The sequence below is a fragment of the Callithrix jacchus genome, chromosome 1 (genome assembly GCF_049354715.1).
Source record: "Callithrix jacchus isolate 240 chromosome 1, calJac240_pri, whole genome shotgun sequence".
Taxonomy (NCBI): Eukaryota; Metazoa; Chordata; class Mammalia; order Primates; family Cebidae; genus Callithrix; species Callithrix jacchus.
In genome coordinates, this window is record NC_133502.1 from 86772167 (window position 1) to 86789859 (window position 17693).

The 17693-nt window shown below is 39.8% G+C and overlaps 1 protein-coding gene across 8 annotated transcripts in view; it reads left to right on the forward strand.

Moving 5' to 3' along the window:
• Positions 1-597: 597 nt before the first annotated feature.
• Positions 598-17693, forward strand: part of CNTNAP3 (contactin associated protein family member 3) — a 218309-nt gene continuing 201213 nt past the window's right edge. For 5 of the 8 annotated variants that reach the window (XR_013526380.1, XM_078348872.1, XM_078348874.1 and 2 more), the window contains exons 1-2: positions 598-1084; positions 15702-15815. Coding sequence is in view for 7 of the 8 variants with exons in the window: in XM_078348872.1 (XP_078204998.1) it covers positions 1000-1084; positions 15702-15815 (199 nt within the window). In the remaining variant the exon portion in view is untranslated. The remainder of the gene's footprint in view (positions 1085-15701; positions 15816-17693) is intronic. The other 3 variants (XM_078348880.1, XM_078348886.1, XM_078348890.1) reach the window with 1 other exon arrangement.

The following is a 17693-nucleotide window of genomic DNA, read 5'->3' on the forward strand; positions in this document are numbered from 1 at the left end:
CAGGCACGCGCCACCATGCCCAGCTAATTTTTTTTTATTTTTAGTAGAGACGGGGTTTCACCATGTTGACCAGGATGGTCTCGATCTCTTGACCTCGTGATCCACCCGCCTCGGCCTCCCAAAGTGCTGGGATTACAGGCTTGAGCCACCGCGCCCGGCATGAATGAAATGTTTTAAAAATTGAATGTAATACGAAAAAATCATAATAGTCAAAATATCAAAACTTTAAATAAAGGCTTGCAGTCGCACAACCCCGGCTCACTGGCCTCGCCATGCTCCTGGCCCAACTTCCCAGCTGGGTTCTCTAAAAGTCAAAATTCCTGGCAAAGTCAAAAGTGCGCACGCGTCTGCTCGAGTACACGCAGCAGTTATTTCTGCTCCATCTTCCCTATTTGAACTGAAACAGGACCTGGTTTTCTTGGGTGCCGTCCCTGCGTTCGGTGAACAGCGGAGTGATAAAGCCTGGCGTGCCACACCTGCAAGCGGAGGCTGACAGCGCGGTCCTTGGCTCGAGTTCGCGCACCACGGCCGCCCCGCCCCACCCAGGTGGGCGGGAGGAACCGAGGGAGCGGCGGGTGTTAACGGGAGGAGAGCGTCAGGTGGAGTTGGGTGCTCGTCCCGCTCGCCTCGCGATTCGCGTGGCCGCCGGCCGCCTCCCGCACCTAGTGCCTGGGACGCGCCCGAATCCGCCGCCTCCGACCCTGGGGCGGCACCGCGCGGCCACGAGCGCCCTGGGAAGCGGCGGCGCGAGTCCTCCGGGCCGACCTGGGGCTGAGTGTGGCTCGGCGCGAGCGTCTGCAGAGCGGAGAGGAGAGGTTGAGGCTTCTCCCTGACGAGCGGGGACTGCCGGTGGGTGAGGAAGAGAGCCGGAGAGGCCGGAGAGACCCGAGAGGCGACACAGCAGCCTTGGAGCCTCGCAGGGGACCCGGAGTGAGGGCAGGAGCGACGCCGAGCGGCCGTCGCTGTCCCCGAGTTTCGGGGCGCCTGGCCGAAGTGAGCATGGCTTCGGCGGCCTGGGCCGTCCTCAGGGTGCTGCTCCTTCTCCCCACTCAGACTTGGAGCCCGGTAGGAGCAGGAAATCCACGTAAGTACAGCAAATGGTCTAAAACTTGCACTAGCCTATCTGGAAAACTTTGTATTTTTATTATTGGTAATATTTGGAAGTGGAATTGCCGAACATGCTCCTGAAAAGAAAGAACCTTAAAAAAAAAAATCTTGAATTGCAACCCGAAAAAGACAATTTCGTTTACAACAGTCTTTGCTCTTGTGGGGGAGTCTAAGATATACCATGCATGTTTTGACTTTTTAATCTCTGTATCTGAATATTCATTGAGAAACTGGACGTTTCTGTAAAACCAGAAAAGAGCATCTTAATAAGAGATTAGCCTGCAAATGCTATCATTTATTCCATTTTAGGATTGTAGCATTTTATAGGAATCAAGTCTAACAGGGAAAAAACTGGCAGACATTACATCATACTGCATCAACTTAGATGTTTGCAGTTTTGCCAACCTTGGCAGCTTCAGAGTTAAGATGCTAATTAACTCCCATGCACTATAGGGACAGAGCGCCTGTAGGCGAAACTAAATTTAAGAGCCCAAGATTAATAACCTGCCCTAACTACTAAGGGAATAACATTTGAACACCCCTGTCAGGGGGCTTCGTTTCTCATAGTAGAAAGTTCTTGCTTAAAGACAAAACTCAGTCATTTAGGTGATCTTGAAAATTATTCCTATCTGGATGCTAATGTTTTACATTATTTAATTTGTCATTGAGTTCCCTGTTTTTTTTTTTTTCTTTAATTTGGTAAATACCTAGGAAGCCTTTATTTCTAGAAAGGGCTATTATTTAAATATAATGATGATATTCCAGACAGTTGAGCAAAACGTAATATACTCATATTTTATCACACATAAGAATGTTTACACAACATTACACGATTTTTTGGGGGGCTTGGAGTAAATCTCTATCAGGGAGTTGTCTTTCTTTCTTGATTAATGTAATCGAACCGTGAGATTAGAATTTTTAAAAATGTCCTCCTTCTTGTTCTGAAATCACTTTTATTTTTTCCAGCGACATCTCCCTTCTCTCAGCTTTGGCCCCCTCCTGCCAAAATCTCTTTTGAAATAAGTTCCCATAAATGCTAGTGGCTGTGTTTGAAAATTTAGATTATTACAGGATAACTAAGGATAGCTTTCAGCAGTTCACCTAAGCTATCAAGAAAAGTTTGCCATAGCTCAGTGCTGTTCTACCTGCAGGCTCAAGCTTGGGTCCTTCACACACGAGACATGCACATGGGTTTGTGCACTCACTGCACATCATCATTCAGTTGTGCCTCTGTTAATCCTATACTTGGTGTGCCACTCCCAAAAACAAGCTCTGGCCTCCTTGGTCAGATCCTGTACAATGTTTGAGATTCAACTTTCATCTGCTTTTGTGAGAAGGCTTTGTTAATAAAATGTGGTTACTTACATCAAATCAAAATCCTTGGGTATTGTAATGGAGACTGCTATTTGGCCTAAATAAATACATAAATGAATTACAGAAAAGCATGCTAAAGTAGTAATTCACCAATCAACTGGCAAAATACAACAACAAAATAAGTCACTAGAGGTCACTCTTACTATTTAATAAACAGGGCTTTACAAAGACTTCCCTGGAGAAAAGCAAAGCAATGAAATCTGAGTGAGACCCTGGCACCACCTTTCCCGTGTTTTTGTTGCAATTGTCATTACTTTTTATTCTCAGGATTAGTTGTATTGATAGTTATTTAGCTTGGAATCTGGTGGAAGGATTAAAGCCCATAGACATTAAGCTCTTCTCGTTGACAGTGAACATTCTTCTTGGAAGAGGGGAGGGCATATTCCAAATGACTTAGCACCAGACGGGGCTCTTGCCAGTCACTGAGTGACTCTTAGGTTTTCAATACTACTTTTGTGGGGTTTTCCAGTCTTCTTTCGTTGATGAAACTTAGTATCCTCATGTCTAATAAATTTTACTAATTTTAAATTACCTTTTAGATCAAGTAATTATGCCAGATAAAACTATGTAACTATAATTCTGAAACCACCTTGAATACCAAGAAGAAAGTTCATGAGGACATCTGGAAGTTTCCTTCTCATGTAGATATCATGACTTGCTCACCTTACTCACAGCTGGTTTTCCAGAAGCACACTGGCCACCTATCAAGGCAGCCTGTTGATGATGGCATGAAATGGCTGTTCATGAGAAGAGCTCTCTTGGCCAGGTGCAGTGGCTCACGTCTGTATTCCCAGCAATTTGGGAGGCCAAGGCGGGTGGATCACCTGAAGTCAGGAGTTTGAGACCAGCCTGGCCAACATGGTGAAACCCTGTCTCTACTAAAAATACAAAAAATTTAGCCGGGCGTGGTGGTAGGCACCTAATCCCAGATACTTCGGAGGCTGAGGCAGGAGAATCGCTTGAACTGGGAGGTGGAGGTTGCCGTGAGCTGAGATCGGCCCATAGCACTCCAGTCTGGGAAACAAGAGTGAAACTCCATCTCAAAACAAAAAACCAAAACAGCAAAAACCTCTTAAATATTTGGCATTGTAGGATTATGTGCAGTTTATCTGATTGTTAGTTGATTCGACAAATACCTGGGAAAACTTTGTTAGGAGAATTCTGAATGGGGAGATATTTTCCTAACTTCAATGCTTGTAGATTTGCTTTTTGTTTGTTTAGACTACTTTGAGTCTATCCAGAAAGGACTGCATTCTTTGCATTTTAAGATGGTTAATGTAAAAGCAATAAACGTGTTATCTGTTTTTTCCTCTGAACTTTTTAGTGGAAGTGGGTATAAAATTTTGAGGATAGAATCTCAGAGTCTAGCATTTTCCTTATGTTGTTTTATCTGTTTATCTTTCACTTATTACCAAAGGACAGGAACAAAGATTTGAACACATCTCTTCATGTTAAAATCATCCTTGTGACCCTGCCATTTATTTCTGAACACGAGACATTATGGAGTGGGAGAAGGGGTCTGGGGAGAATCTGACTTCCATTGTAGCTTAGATCAATCAATACTTGTGCCTCGTAATAAGAGTTGGATTTGTCATAATTTATCTAAGAGTTCTTTTCCTACTCTTAGCAGTTTGTCTCCCTGCCTGAGAGTGAGAGAACAGTCACTTATTGCTCTCATCCAGTCCCTGAAAACAATAGGAAGAATCAAGAGAATGACTGAACTCTGGGCACTGATTCCAGGGATACATAAACAAATGGCTGGACGGATTTTGCAGAAATTCCTGTAGTTGGTAAAATGCTGAGTAATAGCCTTTGAGGTAACTTTTGAGTGGGTTAATTTATTCATTACATAGCCTAAAACGCTTTTGATTTTAATTGCCTCATTTTTTTTCCCTAAATGGTTGTTTTTTTCAAGTTTGCCAGCCATCCTAGGGAAAGAAGGGTAAGCCTACTATGGAGTGTGTGTGGGCTAGTTAGGAAACTCATTTATGATGTGACGTGTGTTAGGAAAGGCATCTCACAGAGTATAGGAATAATTCTTTTGCAGATGTTTCATTTTGGACTTTTTAGTAATACCATTTAAAGAGAGATTCTGCAGATGAGTAACAAATTCTTAGTTTTGGTGTCAAATGGTACTCTAAATGGAGTTCAGGCTGGGTGTAGTGGCTCATGCCTGTAATCCCAGCACTTTGGAAGGCCGAGATGGATGAATCACGAGGTCAGGAGATCGAGACCATCCTAGCTAACACTGTGAAACCCCATATCTACTAAAAATACAAAAACTTAGCCAGGTGTGGTGGCATGCACCTATAGTACCAGCTATTTGGGAGGCTGAGACAGGAGAATCCCCTGAACCCAGGAGGAGGAGGTTGCAGTGAGCCGAGATACTGCACTCCAGCCTGGGCAACAGAGCAAGATTCTGTCTCAAAAAAATATAGCTTATGTCATTTCATAAATCATAGTTAACACATTGTAGAGAAGAGATTGAGCAGCCTTCCTTATTTGGATAGCGCAGTCGAGTCTACTATATTTATTTCTTCCTCTCTTTTCTGGGTTATGAGGAAGAATTGCTATGACAAAGCTCATCTCCTGGGTGGCCAGGGTTGATTGTCAGTCTGTTTTGTTTGTTTGTTTTTGGCATGCTAGGCAGATGTCCTCTCCTTCCTTTTTCGTGGCATGTGACATTCATCCCTTTGATTTTTCTATTGCATTTTATTTAGTATTTTAGAATACTGCCCATATTCCATTCTCGAAAGTCCACTGTCCTAGTTGAGTTTTCTGAGAAAGCTGAGCCTGTGATGGGAATTTGCAGGCAGGTGGTCTCTTGGAAAGTGATCTCATAAAAGAGGAAAGAATGGAATAGAGAAGAAAAATCCAACAAAAGGGGGCATCATCGAGCTGATCACTTCTGTGAGGAACTGGGGCATGAACTCCCTGGGAAGCTCCGGAAGCCAGTAGAACATGTTTCACAGCTGTGCCTCTGAGAGATAGCAGGGGAATGCATTTATCCCAAGTCCAGCCCAGTGATATCCTGTCCTGCTCTTGGGGCGTGCTAACTCCAGCGCTATGGAAAGGAATATTAATGAATGGGTTGCGACTCGGTTTCTGTAGGCATTGCAGGGTTTCTGTTGAGACATCTAAGAGGCCAAGAGACAAAGAGAGAACTCGAACACTTAGAACTTCTTAGGAACAACTTCCTAAGAACACTTAGGAAGGTGCTACCACATGACACTGAGGAACCCATTAGCCCAGCACTGGCAAGAGTAAAAGCAGAGCCAAGAAGTACGAGGCAGGGCAGAGGAGGTGATAGGGCACTTGTCTACAGAGTGAGTCCATGTATTTATTCAGTTTTAACACATTTGTATTAAGAAAGCAGGTTTTGCTTTCATGCTGCATTTTACTGTTACATTTTTCAATATTAAATTTAAACTCCTAAGAAAAGCACACCAGTATCTTCAGTTTTTCTCCTCAGCTTTGCTGAGTAACTAGGTCCCTTCCCCATTTGTCCTGCCCACAAGGTACAGTCTTCCCTCAGTCGGCATGTAACTTTTTTTCTATCGCTATGTCTTTGCATATTTTTTTTTTTTTTCTGAAAAATCCACAATACGTTTTCCCTAATGTATCTTGGGATACTACAAACCAAACTGTAAAATGGCATGATGCCTTTCCTGACCACACTTCCTCACTTTCATCACTCTGTTAATGGAAAATCCATAATAGGTACATTCATGGGCCTCTTTTATTACACTGGGCTTACTGGATTGCCGTAGCTTTTGAATGTATCACTTTTACGTGGCTGTGATATAATTGAGAGGTATTTTGTATCACCGGCACCTAGCACCATGCCCAGAATAGAGCAGTAGTCAGTACCTATAGAATGTGAATAAATGGGTGGTATGCTCAGATTGAAGGAAACATAGGGACTGATGAGACTGAAGTAATGGGTTAGCAGAGTTATAGCATTCAGGGTAGTGTTATAAAAATAAATCTGAAAAGCCCACTTTGACCTAAAATCTCCTTTACTTTTATAGTTGGCATTTTTAACTCAAATACAAGTATTTATCACCTACAACTACCATTTACCATTTAATTAGACTCAAACTGCATTCCAACCTGTCAAAATCATATCGATTCAGATTCTCTTTCTTAACCACCACTCCCCAAATTTCCTTCATAACATCTGTATTAGAGAAATGGAATCAATCGCATATACATAGGAGATTTAATATAAAGAACTGGCTCAGGTGGTTATGGAGCCTGGTAAATCTAATCTACGGGGTGAGCTGGCAGGCTGGAGATTTCAGGAGAGTCAATGTTCTTTTTGAAGACCAACAGGCAGGAAGAGCTGCCACAGCAGATGAATTCTAGAGAATTCTCTCTTATTTGGTGGTGGTACAGGGTCAGTGTTTTTTTTCTATCCAGGCCTTCAACTGATTGGATGAGGCCCACCCACACATGGAGGGCAGTGTGTTTTACTCAACCAATTAAATTGTTAATCTCCTTTCAAAACACCCTTGTGGAAACATCCAGAATAATGTTTGACCAAATATCTGGGACCCCCCGGCCTAGTCAAATTGACACATAAAATTACCCATCACATCATCTGTACTTTTGATTAATTGAATTGCCTTTATAAGGAGACAGGTAATAAATAAGTCAGCAAACTGGTCAGTGATAACACTGAGCTTTTCGGCACATTGGTTGGACATTTCCCCTCCTGGGATCGCCTCCTGTCTCAGCCCTTCACAGCACCTCACAGATCACTTTCGTTCTTTTGGTGCTTCCACCCAGAACTTCTCTCATTATTCTGTGAAATATGTATTGAGACTAGAAGATAAGCTCATTTAGAAATATGTGTTAAGACTAGAAGACAAACTCGTTTAGAATTGGTAAAGAAAGTTTAACATCGTAGCTTGTAATTCCTTCTTGTCAGCATTTTTTTTGTATTTTACCATCTGAAGAGTTCCTTTTTCACGTGGTGGGAACCAAAGAAAAGTTGTCTTTCTATTTTCTTATCTTTATGAGCTTTGTCCAAAGAGTACAGATTCATCTGGTTTTTCTTACCAGCATACTGAAAACCTCTTTGCATTTAGCAGTTTTTCTAAGTCTTAACTTGTTTTGGGCTTTAGCTCACTTCGCTTTATATTGCCTCCTTTTAAGTTGTATTAGTGTTCCTTTTCATTCTAAATATCCTTTCTTTGGTTACTTTTCCCATTTCTCTTCTTTGGTGGAAATGTTTTTCTGGGTTTCATTTGGGTAGCTTTTCACATTTGATGAAGGATATTGTCCTCAGTCATAACAATAGCATCTCTTTGTATACTGGTTCCTCAGAGGTCTACAAGGTAGTATTATGTAATGTTTCCCATTGTGTTCTGAAATACGCTTATCTTTTTAAGTTAAAAAATTGAAGTTGAAGTTGCCTCTAAAGGCACACATGTAGCTTGAAATAATAGAGTTGAAATTCAGACATAAAACCTATTGCCATGGGATAATGCCTACTGTTTTTCTAAAGTTTTGAAATTACCCGTTTGAGGTCTCAAATAAACATTTGTCTACTGACAGGGCACCTTCCTTGGGCACAGTAAATTCTAAGATGTTCTGGTTATTATTTTCTCAAGGATTCCGACACTGCCCCTTACTAACCATATTAGAGCCAAGTACAGAGCAGTGAACAAGGTCTGATACTTTGCAGGTTTATGACTTTGGGCTGAAAAACATCTAGCTGATGTCAGTGGTCTTGCTCACAAAGAGTGGTCTTGCATCTCTTCAGAATGCAATTGGAGTGCATCTTTTAACTCTTACTTCAGTATCACTGATGTTCTCTTCTGCTCCCAGATGCTCCATAGCCTGCTCCGGCCTGTGAGGTCACGAGGTCTCTTTAAGAGGATATAAATTTGACACAATCTTCTTTCCACTCTTCTGTAACATGTCTTGGAAAGAAGCCATATCCTGCTCATACCTTATATTCTCATTCAGACCCCTAATCCTGTGAACTCTCGGAGATGCATAGAAAGAATTTTTATTTTATTTTATTTTTGTGGATACATAGTAGATGTATGTATTTACAGAGTACAGTAGATGTTTTGATACAGGGATGCAATGTGAAATAAGCACATAATGAAGAATGGAGCATCCATCCCCTCAAGCACTTATCCTTTGGGTTGCAAACAATCCAGTTACGCTCTTTAAGTTATTTAAGAATGTACAATTAAGTAATTATTGACTGGAGTCATCCTGTTGTGCTAACAAATACTAGGTCTTATTCACTTTTTCCATTTTTTTGTACCCTTCAAAAAATAATTTATTGCCCTTTATTAACAGCTCATCTTTATTTATCACATAGATTTCCATAGCTATGGATACTTTCATAAAAACAATTATTAGTTATAACATCTCCACATGATTTTCTTTTAAAATTATATGCACCTGTGTTGTTGTATTTTTTCTGTGTTGTGTCTGATGTCTTTCTGTAGGACTTAATTTTGTTGTTTGGTTTTCTCTTTCTATTTAGCAGTAAATCTCAGAATAAATAGATTCATCTTATTCTCACATTACATACTTTAGCCAAAAATCTGTAGTTTAAAAGTAGGTATTCAATTTAGCACAGAAGTATAATTTAACTACATAGCAAGAAATTTAGAAATAAAAAAGAGGAAAGAGAACAAGATCATCTATCCAGCTTCCTCAAGGAAAAGGAGCTGATCTATATTGAATTCCTTCTGTGTTTCAGGAGCTGTGTTTATTGGATTTAACACCCATTATCTCATCTGAACCCAGCAGGTCTCTTTGTGTATTATCTTCTCATATGCGGGTTTTCCCATCCCATCTCCTGTAACTCTCCACATGTCTAAATAGTCCTTGTATTTATTGTTGTAATGACTATAGACTAGATTATAAAATTAAGATGCTTAAATTTATGTAAACATTCCTCTAGCTCATCATTTGTGTTGTGTATTTTGTAGTTCTCATAGAATAAAGCCCTTGGTCCTTGTATGTTAAAATTGGTATGCCATTGTTGTCACTTTATATTTGTAGTGCTGTAAGTCATTTGAAAACACCAGTGTCAGGAGGTATTCAATGTTCCTATGCTAGGTTTTCTTCAACAAGTCAAAATGTCTTCTGGAAGAAGAGACAAAATGTAACACCTATCTCCTACCTACCTCTGTTCCTACCCAGTAACTTATAGAATTTAAACCTTCTTCTTTTTTTTTTTTTTTTTTGAGATGGAGTTTCACTCTTGTTACCCAGGCTGGAGTGCAATGGCGCGATCTCGGCTCACCGCAACCTCCACCTCCCGGGTTCAGGCAATTCTCCTGCCTCAGCCTCCTGAGTAGCTGGGATTACAGGCATGCATCACCGTGCCCAGCTAATTTTTTGTATTTTTAGTAGAGACGGGGTTTCACCATGTTGACCAGGATGGTCTCCATCTCTTGACCCCGTGATCCACCCGCCTCAGCCTCCCAAAGTGCTGGGATTACAGGCGTGAGCCACCGCGCCCGGCCCTGTGAGCCACTGCGCCCAAGAAAAGCTTTTTTTGACCTCTAACTAAGATAATGTTGAGGTACCTTAAGAACTTCAGGTGATAAAATGGGAAGGATGGAATAACACCGTATCCAGAACATTTAGACATGGCCTGAAGAAGGTGTGGGCACCCCGTTCCCTGTTTATGATTTGATTTTCCGAGGCCATCCTTCATACTGATGTAATGCATGGAACTAGAGAAAAGCATGCTGTGGAGTTTGTGAATTTTACCTAATTGAGACAGTTTAAGAAAGGACAGGAATCTTATTTATTTATTTATTTATTTAAGAAAGAAGAGGTTTTCTGTGCATCTGTGATAACACGGTAACCATCTGTTGAACTCTTTAATAGTAGGCTTTGTGTTTTTCTGATAATTTGAAGCTGATTAAGGTGCCGCCCCCTCATATTAGCAGTTCTGGGGCCCCTTCCACTCTTCTTCCATCCTTAGGTTCTACTGACACAGGAGTTAGCTTCTTTCACAGTGAACAGTAAGAGCAGCCACCAAATATGAGCCTGGCAGAGTGGCTTAGCATCTTGAAGCCCTTTTCACAAGGAATTGCATATCGGTGCAATTCAAAGTCAATGTTAATCCTATTTTCAGTGGAACTTTCCTGCATTTCCCCTAAGATATCAAATATGCAATTCCATATAAATAGCGTGTTGGTTTCCTAAGCACCTGTGAGAAATGACCACAAACTGGCTGACTTAAAACAACAGAATTTATTCTCTTGTATTCTGGAGACCAGAAGTTCCGCAACTGTATCCCTAGTCCAAAGTCAAGATGGACCACACTCCCTATGAAGGCTCTAGTGGGAATTCTATTCTTTGTTTCTTCTGCTTCCTGTGGTTGCCCGCATGCCTCACCTTGTGGCTGCCTCACTTCGGCCTCTGCCTCCATCTTCACACCCTTTTTTGTGTGGGGCTCTCTTCATCCTCGCTTGTATTTCTCTTACAAGGACGGTTCTGATGGCATTTAAGACCCATCCAGATAATTCAAGATGAATTTCTCATCTCGAGGTCTTTGATCACATTTGGAGAGCCTTACCCTCTAAAGTAACCTTCACAGGGTCCAGGGATTGGGGCATACACGTATCTTTGGGAGCTACTATCAGTCTATCCTAACAAATGGTAAGATTCATCTCTGATAAAGGCATTGAATCACAAGTGCAGTGTGGTTTGGTCTTTTAATTAAATCCTTTAAGTAATACTGTAATGAATTCAGAACTTTATCTGGAGATGCCAGAAGGTATCCTCATTTAAATGTAAAGATTCTCAGTCGTTGCCACTCCTTTCGGCTTTTCCCATTTTCTTTGCAGATAGGGCCAAAATCTGTCCATGTATCATCTATGTATTCTTTTTTTTTTTTAATTCTTATCATCAGATCCCAAAGCAATGAATTGCTATTTGAAAATGCATGGTTTATGTTTATCGTTTTCAGAAGCACTTTTATACACATCTTTCCCCCAGTAGTGTCTGCTCTTTCAGAGGCTGGTTTTGTTTCTAAGCAATTATGATGCTTCCCTATGTTTGGGAATAAGCAGCAGCATCTAAATGTTTTGCTCTTCTGTTTATTTCATATAACAGATATTTACACTTCTCCCTCCCATGTTAACTTGGGGACTTCTTGAACCTAGAACCGTGTCTCTCTTAATGCCCTATAATGCTTTGCACATGGCAGGTGCTCAACACACTTTTATTAAATAAGTGCAAGAATTAATATACTCAAATGCTATTTTGAAGAGTATATCATCTCTGCCTAAGGAAGGTAAGGGCAATTCTTCAAATTTATTTTTTAATCATTTTTTATATTCATGCGGTAAAAACTGTCTTAAACTAGCAGATCTATGATTGCTAGTGTTGATTTGTATATAGGAAGCCCATAGGCTAATTTTAATCTTCCGCTGTCTTTCATGAACATAATACTAAGAAACGGTTTCTGACCCAAGCCCTTCAGAGAGGCATGCTGCCTACGATAGGCCACGCTCACTATAGAGGCTCTAAGGGGAATTCCATTCTTCATTTCCTCTGGCTTCCTGTGATTCCCTGCTGGGAACACTTGTCAAGGAGAGGTGGGAAGCTGAGAGTGATGGGGGACAAATCAAGACCATAGAGTGGGGAGGGAGAACCCTAGGCAAAACTAATCACTGAGACCAAATCAACAAGCCTAGGGAAGTGCAGTGAGCCCAGGACCCTCTGGTCTAGCGTGCATCTTCCAGGTTGTCACTTGAGGTAGCTGCTTGGAGGTTGGCAGGTAGGATCTCCTATGGGTTTATCTCTACTTCTCTCTAAACCATTGTTGAGCCTTCAGCTAATTCACCACCCTGTACTGTGTTTATTCTCTGCATTTTACAAATGTTTCTCTTCTTCAGACCTGCATATTTTAGTATGAATCCAGCTGTTACCCAGTTTAGCACATGTGATTTTTAAGGAAGTCCACCATTTTTGAAGAAATATAAAATAGCCCTGAATAAAATATTTTTTATCATTTTCAACCATGATCTTCTAGGAGAACAATAATATAAAATACACCTATGTAGCAATGAATCTCTGCCTTTAGATGGTGAGAATAAATATGAAATAATAAATGTTTTTAATAGGACATGAAGACCCTGGAACCCACTATAGTGAACCAAGCACAAGGAAATACAGTGAATCTTAACCAGATTTTCAAATAAGCTGGGAAGAGGGAGATCCAGCCCCTGTAACCCTTGTGGAATGCCCACTGTATTTTCCCCTCTGAATCTCAGTAGTGTACAATTCTTTCTAGGAAGAAAGTGTTCACATAATTCAAAATGATAGGGAAAAAACAATAAGTAAACTTAGGTACCAGATAGGTTCTTTTATTTTATACAATATATTGCTTTTATAAAGGGCAAGATTTATTTAAGTCTGTGCCAGAAATTTTCTTTGTTACAAGGTGCCTCTTTGGCAAACACACGCTATTGACTCTTGAATTTTTCAAAGGCGAAGTTGAAAATTTCAATGATTTTGTTTCCAGCTGTCTTTACAGATTTATTTTTAGACCTTAATCCTTTTGGAAATCATCCGAAACTGGTGAAAAACACAATTGGAAAATTAATTAGAGAGACATCAAGGGAAAGAATAACAGTATTATCTATTACAGTGCTATCTATTACACCTATTTGCAACATTCTCTTGAGATCTGGTTATTATTTTTATTAGAGATGTGAATCTGTGATATCGCTAAGCCCCTTGTGTTTGAACTTTAATAAAATGTACTCTGATAACTTAGGAAGATTGTTTAATTAAATTTATTGGTTAATTCTCTTTTACATATTTAGTAAATATTAAGTTGAAATTTATTGAGCACGTGCGGTCTTTCAGATTCTGCGCTAGGTATAGAGTACACAAAGTTGGAAAAGACTTTTATTGTGCCTTCAAGAGCTCATGATTCCACAGAGAGAGTTAGACATGTCAGCCAGGAATCCCAAGGACACGTGAAACACCCAGTGCTGTTTTATGTATTGCATGATACTGTAGGACAAAGGCATCATGAGAACAGCTATCATGCTTTTGTGATGTAGGAATAGATTTTATCCAAAAAAAAGTCAGTGCTTCTTTAGATGTCCCTGGATTTGTTTTATTCTTTCCCAGAAAAACCAAGAGAAAATAACATCAGGCAGACAGGCATAGGAGGCACTATTCCCTGATAGCGGGCCTTTCTTCTTGGATCCTGCTGTGACCACACAGAGCCATGTAGAACTTGTCTGTAGATCTAGTAGAGCCTTAGTTGCCTTCTTGTATCTTAGTTTCTTCACAGTTTTAAAATGCCTTTTTAGAAAATTTAAGTAAAGTTCTTAGCCAGTTGGATTAGTATTTATCTATTTTTCTTAGCCCACATGTAGCATGTTTGCTGAAGTCTGAGAATCCTGATTGCACAGTGTTATCCAGAGAGCATGTGTGCTGGGGAAATCAAGAAAGCCTCTCTTGTGACATAAACATTGAGAGGTACGTTTAAGGAAACCATAGAGAAAACCTTTCTTAACAGGTCTGCACATTTGATTGGCTTCTTGCTGTGTGAAAATATTGGGTGCTCTTTATACTAAAGGTGTTAAATGCAATTTTTTTACTAGATTATATTGCTTTTCATTTGTAAAAAATCATAAGTTCCAGTGTCTGATTCACCTACGTAAATGTAATATTGTCACTTTGAGGAAATATATAGAAAAATGTTCCTGTATCAAATAGTTTGAATGTTTTACCAAGCAATGGAACACTCTTCTCCCTATTGAAGAATAGATGCTTTACAAAGAGTTACTGAGTTTTTCTTTTGTCATGTTTTAAAGATGTGGCTCTGTCTTAATGACAACACATGCTTTTAGAAAAGCAGATGTAATTCCAGTATTTCTTAATGAAATGATACTCACTCAGGCAACTTATGTTCACTTAATCTTCTATCTGTTGCTCCACTATCATGTACTCAACCAAACAAATCAGGAGAGACCTTGGACAACCTCTCATATCTATCTCACTGTGCATAGTTGACATTTTGTTAAGTCGTAGCAATCTAGCTAATTCTCTTTGCCTTCTTTCTGTGACTTAACAAGTTGCCCACAAAGAAAAACAGTGTTTACAAAATATGCAGTTCAGAGTCATCTAATGATGTACTTAAGGTATAGCATTCCTGTTTCACAGAAATATCCTAATGTCTAACATTGTTAGATCAATAACCATGCTAGAAGAGGTATTCTTTTTATGAGAAAATATGTGGTGTGCTTGAAAGTACAATTACAGGATTGGACTGCAGGACACAGAGGTGACCTTTGGGTTGCTTCTGTTACACATGGTTACACATGGGAAAAGAGCTACCCATGGTGGGAATGGTCCCAGGGGTTCCTCACGTTTGATGGTGGGGAACACCAAGAGCAGGAGGGGCCTGAGGGTCCTCATGGTCTGATGACAAATAAGGTGATCTGGGTCAAACACTACTTAACCCACAGCAATTCTTTTAGACCAGAGCTCAAGCAATAGAGAGTCACCCTGAGATGAGGGTGATATTCAGGGGTCCATGGAAAAGACAGGGCAAGTCCTTATAATGCTCAAGATACTAGGCAAAAAGGAGGAGCCTCCATCTCCTGTAGCCAAGTATCCCACAGTGATTTCCTCTGCAGAGGGATTTTTCCAGTTCAGTCACTACAGGTGTTGCCTTTCATGGGTCCTGGCTTCACACAGATAACTCTGACCCGAACACCTGGTGCTCCTCACCTATCTCATTCCCCACAGGTTCTTGAAGGAGCACCATAAGAATTTCTAGCCATTATCAAGGTTTGGGCACTACCTCTGTGTGTGTGTATCTAAAGAATCTAAGCATCAAATTGAGTTTAAAGTCATGTTGGATGTGTGGTGCTCCCGGACAACTTGCAGAATTGAGATGTGGGCCATTAGGGAACTTTGAGGGCCAGTGGATCGGTTTTATGTCTTTATTATGGTGGAGGTTACATGTTACATGACTGTATGCACTTGTCAAAATGAATAGAGTTGTACACTTAAAAAAATTAAATAAATTCTCTGGAATTCTACTCTGTATAAATTATACTGCAATGTAAATTTTAAAAATTAAAAGAATTTTAAAAGTGATGATTGCCATACATCCTAGAATATATTCATATATATTTTTCGACTGTTAGTTCTCCCAAGCTTTAATCTGCATGTTCACTGTATCAGAGTATTTTTCCCAGCAGGTGACTGTGATGCCCCACTGGCCTCTGCCTTACCTAGGTCATCCTTCAGCAGCTCCTCAGAGCTGTCCAGCAGCCACGGCCCTGGGTTTTCGAGGCTTAATCGAAGAGATGGTGAGTCTGCCTTTTTCCTTGTATTGCTCCTTGGTAACTCTCATTGAATTTTCATTTTACAGAATAATTATAATTGATTTATACTTTGCAGAAGGAAATAAAATTCTGAATAAGCATATTTGTTCATATTTGAAACTCCAAGATTGTATTTGACAGGAATAAATTGATCACTTCAGCTCCCTGGTCCTACTGGGTCTCTCTTGGTACAATCTTTGTGTGCCTTGCACAAGTCACACCTAACTTTGACAGTGTTTGAACTCTTTGTATACCCCTTGCAATATCTGAGTATTACTTATTGGAGGCCTTAGATTCTGCCATGTCCTTGTTTTTAACCTTGGATTCTTTTTTTTCTGCCACAGTATACATTTTGCTGTCCTAGATTATTTAATTATCCCTATTTGGATGATAAAATTGGCAAAGTAAAGAAGCATTTAAAAATGTTTTATTATGTTTTAACTACAGCTCTTAGTTTATTTCTTATAATGGCCGACTCGATTCTCTCTTTAGCATCCACTGTAGAGAAATAAGCATGTAATGGTTTATTCATACTCCACTGTGACTATTCCATTTATATTTGTAAACATATCTCATGAGGAGTGTGTTTCTTTTACGTATGCTTAAGCAGAAGTGTAGAAAATTGAATGTTGTCTTGCTGTGTGATTTAGAGGGAACCTTAAATACCAAATACATCATGACAAGGAATCATCCTATCACTTTCTGAACACAAACTCAGGTAGAACTTCTTTGAATAAATTCTCAGAGGAAATTAAATTTACACTGTTCACGCAATGTATTTGTAGGCATATATTAAAAAGATTCAGAAGTGTATACTTTATTTTACTTATTAATTATGCTTTTCTATTATTGCCCTAGTTCTTTTTTTTTAACTCCCTGTTGCATTTTTTGGTGTGCTCTGTATTTGAGCACATTTAATACATTGCACATTGGACCAAATAAATATGTTTTAACATCTGTTATAGGCAGTATAGTTATCAAAGATGAGCAACTTAATATTTTTCTTTTCATTTTTCTTTGTGAAGTCTGTTATTTCGTTTGTTGCAGAGATTTGGGCTCTGTTTTGTTACTTTAGCTTCTATTTCTGCAGAACCTAAGGGGATGGTCATTATCATTGAAACAGTGATTAAGCCTGGACACAGGGGATAAAGGAAAACAAGGGTAATCTCAAGCCATAGCTCTTCTCGGTGTCAAATCATATTTTGTACTAAAGTACATGACTATGAGGGCTCTTTATCATAGGGATCATTTTATTTTTAGTTCATGTTCCTGTAACTCATCGTGCAAAAAAAGCATGATATCAATCTTAATAAAATTATTTTTATGTTAATGAAGTTAGAAAAACAGACCTATATTATTACTTTAGTTAGCTACCTAGTTTATTACAAACTCATTGTTGTTGCTTTTTTTAATTGGTTTTGACTTTTTTCTTCTCCCACATGGTAGCCTGCAATATTCATCAAAGGAGTTCCAAATTGGGGGTGATTTATTGAAGACTGTAGATTATATCTAGTGTTTTAATATCCTTTATTAGATTCAGAATGGTCTATGGAAGAGTGACTGAACAAATGTTCTGATCATAAATAATTAAACTAACAAGTCAGTGACCCCTTGACTCAGACATTAAAGCCTTTCTCCAGTGGAGTGTAAAGATCTTGGAGCTAAAAATTAGCAGGCAGAAAACAAATAGTTTTCCAGTTGTGCAGCCCAGTGCTTTGTACCCATGTGATAGGAAGACGCCATGGAAACAGCTGCAATAGTTGCTCAAGCCTTATCCTGAGGGATGAGAGGGGAAGAAGGTAGCTATGGCATCCTGTCTGGCCAAGGGTAAGGGATCAAAATGGACTTTTTGGAGGTGTCTTT